This window comes from Procambarus clarkii, chromosome 52 (assembly GCF_040958095.1).
Source record: "Procambarus clarkii isolate CNS0578487 chromosome 52, FALCON_Pclarkii_2.0, whole genome shotgun sequence".
NCBI classification, from domain to species: Eukaryota; Metazoa; Arthropoda; class Malacostraca; order Decapoda; family Cambaridae; genus Procambarus; species Procambarus clarkii.
In genome coordinates this window covers 23938444-23946898 of record NC_091201.1, presented here as the reverse complement: position 1 = coordinate 23946898, position 8455 = coordinate 23938444, and the positions used below count along the sequence as shown (strand labels likewise).

Here is an 8455-nt window from a genome sequence, read left to right as displayed (position 1 = left end):
GCAGCAAACAAGTTTGTCCCAGTCCAAAAGGAAAACAGAGAAATGAAGATGAGAAACCCATGGTTTAATCAAAGATGTAGGCTAGCTAAGCAGCAAAGTAAAAGGGCATGGAGAAACTATAGGAATAACAGGACACTGGAGAGCAGAGAAAGATACCAGAATGCCAGGAATGAATATGTCAGGATGAGAAGAGAGGCAGAAAGACAATACGAAAATGACATCGCAAGCAAGGCAAAGACTCAGCCTAAATTGTTGCATAGCCACATTAGGAGAAAAACAACAGTAAAGGAACAGGTTATGAGATTAAGGATAGGGGCGGAAGGATTCACTACAAATGACAAGGAAGTGTGTGAGGAATTGAATAAGAAATTCCAGGAGGTCTTCACCTTAGAACAAGGAGAAATTCCAGAGGTAAGTGAGGGAATAGCTAACCAGGAACCACTGGAAGAGTTTGAGATTACCAGTGGGGAAGTAAGGAAGTGTTTACTAGAGTTGGACGTGACGAAGGCTATAGGCCCAGATGGAATCTCCCCTTGGGTTCTAAAGGAAGGAGCAAGAGAACTGAGCCTACCACTCTCCATAGTGTATAACAAATCACTGGCAACAGGGGAACTGCCAGATATTTGGAAAGCAGCTAACGTAGTCCCGATATACAAGAAAGGGGATAGACAGGAGGCACTGAACTACAGGCCAGTGTCCCTAACCTGCATACCATGCAAGCTGATGGAGAAGATTGTGCGAAAAAAACTAGTGGAGCATCTGGAGCGAAGGAACTTTGTAACACAGCATCAACATGGGTTCAGGGATGGCAGGTCCTGCCTCACAGGGTTACTTGAATTCTACGACCAGGCAACAAAAATAAGGCAAGAAAGAGAAGGGTGGGCAGACTGCATATTTTTGGATTGTCAGAAAGCCTTTGATACAGTGCCACACAAGAGGCTAGTGCGAAAGTTGGAGATGCAGGCTGGAGTGAGAGGGAAGGTACTCCGGTGGATAGAGGAATACCTAAGCAACAGGAGACAACGAGTCTGTGTGAGGGGTGAAGTCTCAGATTGGCGAGACGTCACAAGTGGAGTCCCGCAGGGGTCAGTCCTCGGACCTATACTGTTTCTGGTATATGTAAATGATCTCCCAGAGGGTATAGATTCGTTCCTCTCAATGTTTGCCGACGATGCAAAAATTATGAGGAGGATTGAAACAGAGGATGATAGTAGGAGGCTACAAGATGACCTGGATAGACTGAGTGAATGGTCCAACAAATGGCTGTTGAAGTTCAACCCGAGTAAATGCAAAGTAATGAAACTAGGCAGTGGAAACAGGAGGCCAGGCACAGGATACAGAATAGGAGATGAAGTACTTAATGAAACAGACAGAGAGAAAGATCTAGGAGTTGATATCACACCAAACCTGTCTCCTGAAGCCCACATAAAGAGAATAACGTCTGCGGCATATGCGAGGCTGGCTAACATCAGAACGGCGTTCAGGAACCTGTGTAAGGAATCATTCAGAATCTTGTACACCACATATGTAAGACCAATCCTGGAGTATGCGGCCCCAGCATGGAGCCCGTACCTTGTCAAGCACAAGACGAAGCTGGAAAAAGTCCAAAGGTATGCTACTAGACTAGTCCCAGAACTAAGAGGCATGAGTTATGAGGAAAGGCTGCGGGAAATGCACCTCACGACACTGGAAGACAGAAGAGTAAGGGGGGACATGATCACAACCTACAAAATCCTCAGGGGAATCGACCGGGTAAACAAGGACGAACTTTTCAACACTGGTGGGACGCGAACAAGGGGACACAGGTGGAAGCTGAGTACCCAAATGAGCCACAGAGACGTTAGAAAGAACTTTTTCAGTGTCAGAGTAGTTAGCAAATGGAATGCATTAGGAAGTGATGTGGTGGAGGCTGACTCCATTCACAGTTTCAAATGTAGATATGATAGAGCCCAATAGGCTCAGGAATCTGTACACCAGTTGATTGACGGTTGAGAGGCGGGACCAAAGAGCCAGAGCTCAACCTCCGCAAGCACAATTAGGTGAGTACAATTAGGTGAGTACACAGGCTCAGGAACCTGTACACCTGTTGATTGACGGTTGAGAGGCGGGACCAAAGAGCCAGAGCTCAACCCCCGCAAGCATAACTAGGTGAGTACACACACACACACACACACACACACACACACACACACACACACACACACACACACACACACACACACCTGGTGATCAGTGCTTCAGCCCAGGCGCTGACACCCTTGCTGACGGAGGGTGACGGCCCCGTCTCTTTGGCGCTCGATTTGCTGACGTTGACTACCCTGTACGGTCATGACCTTGGGACGTGCTTGTCACGTCTCTCATCTTCTACACACACACACACACAGTAAGGAGGAGACATGATAACCACCTACAAAATTCCTCGGGGGAATTGACAGGGTGGACAAAGACAAACTCTTCAGCACGGGTGGGACACGAACAAGGGGACACAGGTGGAAACTTAGTACCCAGATGAGCCACAGAGACGTTAGAAAGATTTTTTTCAGTGTCAGAGTAGTTAATAAATGGAATGCACTAGGAAGTGATGTGGTGGAGGCTGACTCCATACACAGTTTCAAATGTAGATATGATAGAGCCCAATAGGCTCAGGAATCTGTACACCAGTTGATTGACAGTTGAGAGGCGGGACCAAAGAGCAGAGCTCAACCCCCGCAAGCACAACTAGGTGAATACACACACATCTATATAATATTAGCAAGCTTGATTGGTCCCCAATCATAGAATCACTTACACTGTATAGGACCCTTTAGGATTGGAATAGAGGTGGGCGCGGGTGACCCCCGTCAAGAGTACTGGTACTCTGACCACTGGTGTATGGATGCAGCGGTCACCGTACCAGCGCTGGTGGCGCGCGGGCAGCCCCGTGGCGGCCTGGGTTCGAATCCTGAGGAAGTCATTGAGTATAAGTGATATATATATATACGTATATAAAACACAAAGAGTCTCCGTACCTCCAGCTACTGGAGTTGACCCCTACCTAACTGTAGAGGTCAACTGGGGTCAACTTGTGATCTAAAAATACGACCCGTGTCAAAATGTTTGTTTACAACTTGGGACATTTAAACGCAGAATTTTGTACCAACGTTAAATATATATATATATATATATATATATATATATATATATATATATATATATATATATATATATATATATATATATATATATATATCTTATATTTTGTGTGTGCGTGGTACAAGAGTGACGTCACTCTCACTACAACAGTTGTTTGTTGTTTGTTGTTAAAGATTTAGCTATTCAGGACGGAGTGTCCATGTAGCACGGACTATGGTGAGCCCGTAAACTACATCAGTGCTCTACGTTAATCAAACAATCCTTCATGACCGTCATTGTGATTGACACCGTAAATCAGTTACAATTTGTAAACGAGTTTAGCGTCCTACAGGCTGGGGTACTTTATCGAGTCATATCGTAATTTGCTCCCAGTTTGTATATATATATTTGTATCCAACCTTTTATTCATATTGTTTTTACTGTTATTAAATTGTCGTTATTCGGTCCCCGAATGACTTCGTTACAGCAACAGATTAGATCAATCGGTTAATCTGTTTAGCTCCAAGGTCACTATAGTGTTTTTTCGATTGGCCAATCAGAGAGAGAAAGCATCATTATCATTGTTCATCTGATTGTTTTTCCAGTTACGTTTACGGCTCAGGTGAAGTGACCATCACACTAGCAATTCACTAGTGTGTGTGTGTGTGTGTGTGTGTGTGTGTGTGTGTGTGTATTCACCTAGTTGTGCTTGCAGGGGGGTTGAGCTCTGCTCTTTCCGCCCGCCTCGTAACTGTCAATCAACATCAACTGTTACTAACTATTTTTTCTCCACACCACACACACACACACACCAGGAAGCAGCCCGTGACAGCTGACTAACTCCCAGGTACCTATTTACTGCTGGGTGGCAGTAATGTGGTGTGTGTGTGTGTGTGTGTGTGTGTGTGTGTGTGTGTGTGTGTGTGTGTGTGTGTGTGTGTGTGTGTGTGTGTGTATGTGTGTGTGTGTCAGAACACTGTGTAGTGTGACTACGCCACCTCAAGGTGTTAACACCGTGTAATTACAACGGCGCCCTCTGATAACGCCGTAAGAGCGGCAACAACTCCACACACACACACACACACACACACACACACACACACACACACACACACACACACACACACACACACGCACGCGCGCGCGCGCGCGCGACTCAGTTCGGGTTTATCTCTCATTACTTAGGTTTAATTGAGCCTGGGCAGGTGTGGCTGAGCCCTCGCCCCCCCCCCCCCCTGGGCCTCAAGGCCACGGAGAGTGTGAATGAATTCTAGATTTAGCTGCAGTAGAACACTCAAAACTTGGCAACAGCTCGCCACACAACTTGGCAACAGCTCACCACACAACTTGGCAACAGCTCACCACACAACTTGGCAACAGCTCACCACACAACTTGGCAACAGCTCACCACACAACTTGGCAACAGCTCACCACACAACTTGGCAACAGCTCACCACACAACTTGGCAACAGCTCACCACACAACTTGGCAACAGCTCACCACACAACTTGGCAACAGCTCACCACACAACTTGGCAACAGCTCACCACACAACTTGGCAACAGCTCGCCACACAACTTGGCAACAGCTCACCACACAACTTGGCAACAGCTCACCACACAACTTGGCAACAGCTCACCACACAACTTGGCAACAGCTCGCCACACAACTTGGCAACAGCTCACCACACAACTTGGCAGCAGCTCGCCACACAACTTGGCAACAGCTCACCACACAACTTGGCAACAGCTCGCCACACAACTTGGCAACAGCTCACCACACAACTTGGCAACAGCTCAGCCACACAACTTGGCAACAGCTCGCCACACAACTTGGCAACATATGACTGCATAACTTTGCAACTTATGGCCACATAACTTGTCAACTTATGACTATGTAACTTGACAACATATGACTATATACTATGGCAATATGTGACTACATATCATGGCAAAATATGACTACATATCATGGCAACATGACTACATTTCATGGCAACATATGACTACATATCATGGCAAAATATGACTACATATCATGGCAACATATGACTACATATCATGGCAAAATATGACTACATATCATGGCAACATGACTACATTTCATGGCAACATATGACTACATATCATGGCAAAATATGACTACATATCATGGCAACATATGACTACATATCATGGCAACATATGACTACATATCATGGCAACATATGACTACATATCATGGCAACATATGACTACATATCATGGCAACATATGACTACATATCATGGCAACATATGACTACATATCATGGCAACATATGACTACATATCGTGGCAAAATACGACTACATATCATGGCAACATATGACTACATATCATGGCAACATATGACTACATATCATGGCAACATATGACTACATATCGTGGCAACATATGACTACATATCAGTGGCAACATATGACTACATATCATGGCAACATATGACTACATATCATGGCAACATATGACTACATAACTTGACATAGAGAACACATGAATCCAGGAACTAATCGGCATATAAAATTTGCGAATTACACCAATTAGTTTATTGTATCACCCTTGTGTATTACACAATTATTGTTGTGCGTTACACAATTACACTGGCGGATTACACCAATTACTTTAGAGACTGATTGACAAAGGGAGGCGTTCTGGAGGGAGGGGGGGAGGGGGTAGATACTTTCACCAGGAGGCTGTTTATAAACAATAATTCCAATTAACTGGGCAATTTTGATGCGCGTAAATCGTTTAATAACTCTAAACAAAGCCGCCAAAGATGGAGAGAAGCTGTACTGGGACCAGATTCACGAAGCAGTTACGCAAGTACTTACGAACGTGTACATCTATTCTCAATCTTTGGCGGCTTTGTTTACATTTATTAAACAGTTTACAAGCATGAAAACTTGCCCAATCAACTGTTGTTATTGTTATAAACATCTTCCTGGTGCTTCGGAGCTCATAAACTGTCTAATAATTGTAAACAAAGCCGCCAAAGATTGAGAAAAAGATGTACACGTTCGTAAGTACTTGCGTAACTGCTTCGTGAATCTGCCACCTGGTTCTTAAGTACTCGCGTAACTCCTTGTTCAACCCTGGTTCTGCTCACTTGGAGGAAGAACCCGTTGCTTTATTAACATTTTCGCAACTCTACAAAATGTTGAGGTTCGCAGGTAATTATTTCACTGGGGAGGACTATTATGGGACGAACGGTTGGTATAGGTTGTGTATGATTAGCAGGTCAAGTTGTCTAATGATGTGGTGTGGTACTTTCTTCCCCCCAGGGACGGACCTGCTTGCGGAAATGTAACAATGACCGCGACTGTCTAAGCAAGCGGAAGGTGTGTCTCTGTGACGGGGTCTGTGGCCTTTCCTGTGTCAATCCAGGTCAGTATGTGATGTTTGTATTCATCAAACACACTGTGTTTCTTGCTGCCTCTCTCTCTCTCTCTCTCTCTCTCTCTCTCTCTCTCTCTCTCTCTCTCTCTCTCTCTCTCTCTCTCTCTCTCTCTCTCTCTCTCTTCTCTCTTCTCTCTCTCTCTCTCTCTCTCTCTCTCTCTCTCTCTCTCTCTCTCTCTCTCTCTCTCTCTCTCTCTCTCTCTCTCTCTCTCTCTCTCTCTCTCTCTCTCTCTCTCTCTCTCTCTCTCTCTCTCTCTCTCTCTCTCTCTCTCTCTCTCTCTCTCTCTCTCTCTCTCTCTCTCTCTCTCTCTCTCTCCCTCTCCCTCTCCCAACAGCAATTACTGTTAAGAACCAGACAAGGGTCGCCGGAAGTACCTGCATGTCCTCCCACCTCCTACAGACAGACAGACAGACATTATAATATACAGATATATACAATATGGGGTGACCCAGTCATGTCCAGCGTGTCTCATTACCTAGGTCATATCCACCCTCCCCATTTCCAGACGCCACCCTCCCCCATCTCCAGACGCCACCCTCCCCCATCTCCAGATATTCCCCCATCTCGGTCTCCCCCCCCCCCCCCACCCAACCTCCCTATCCCCACCCATATATCTCCCTCTTCAATCACCCCCCCCCCCACTTCCTCCCCCACTGTCAATATAAACATCTTGTTTAATTAAAATATTTACTTATCAAATAAAATCCACGACGAATCGAACACTCATTAGAATTCATCATATCTAAAATATAGAAAATTGGATTAATATTAAGAACGGACTTATTCTGAACACACGGTAACATTACAAGAAACTAACATAACGTTAATTATTTAACCAGAACACACACGTAAAGAAAAAATACAAAAGACAGCTTACATAATAATGAGACAAAATAAGATTTGATAACATTCTACATTGGACATTAAGGACTAAATCAAAATCACAATTAATATCCTAAAGATGCAAAGATTCTATACAAGACCAAATTAAATCATTGTGGAATTACCCATGTCACATATTATATGGAAACACAAATATTATACAATAATGCACACCCAATTGTTATATTCAGTATAACATATAAACACAATTATAAAGCCCATCATACTTCGAAAAAGAGAGCACCAAAAAAAAAAACACAAATCAAGGGGATGTTAAAATAATTATAGAATATAATGACGCGCCAGTGAAACATTCGCGGGACAACAATCTGATGACATTGTACATAGTGTATATTTGGAGAGCTGACACATTATTGATTAACAGAGGGCGCAGCTCCCTGATCTGTCAGGTCAGACTCACACTCTGCCCAGGTCAGACTCACACTCTGCCCAGGTCAGACTCACACTCTGCCCAGGTCAGACTCACACTCTGCCCAGGTCAGACTCACACTCTGCCCAGGTCAGACTCACACTCTGCCCAGGTCAGACTCAGACTCTGCCCAGGTCAGACTCACACTCTGCCCAGGTCAGACTCACACTCTGCCCAGGTCAGACTCACACTCTGCCCAGGTCAGACTCACACTCTGCCCAGGTCAGACTCAGACTCTCTGCCCAGGTCAGACTCACACTCTCTGCCCAGGTCAGACTCAGACTCTCTGCCCAGGTCAGACTCAGACTCTCTGCCCAGGTCAGACTCACACTCTCTGCCCAGGTCAGACTCACACTCTCTGCCCAGGTCAGACTCACACTCTCTGCCCAGGTCAGACTCACACTCTCTGCCCAGGTCAGACTCAGACTCTCTGCCCAGGTCAGACTCACACTCTCTGCCCAGGTCAGACTCACACTCTCTGCCCAGGTCAGACTCACACTCTCTGCCCAGGTCAGACTCCATGCACGAGTCCAAAATGTTAAAGTCGGACTCGTCTAAACAATCACTGTCAAGAGCGTGGTCAATGTTAACATGAGTTAAATTCTTTAAATATCTAT

At 45.1% G+C, this 8455-nt stretch overlaps 1 protein-coding gene across 1 annotated transcript in view; it reads left to right on the top strand.

The window, feature by feature from the left end:
- The window catches only part of LOC123763648 (sushi, von Willebrand factor type A, EGF and pentraxin domain-containing protein 1), an 89441-nt gene that overhangs the window by 44357 nt on the left and 36629 nt on the right, over positions 1-8455 (top strand). Inside the window, exon 3 of the mRNA XM_069304341.1 lies at positions 6411-6513. Within this exon, the coding sequence (XP_069160442.1) occupies positions 6411-6513 (103 nt within the window). The remainder of the gene's footprint in view (positions 1-6410; positions 6514-8455) is intronic.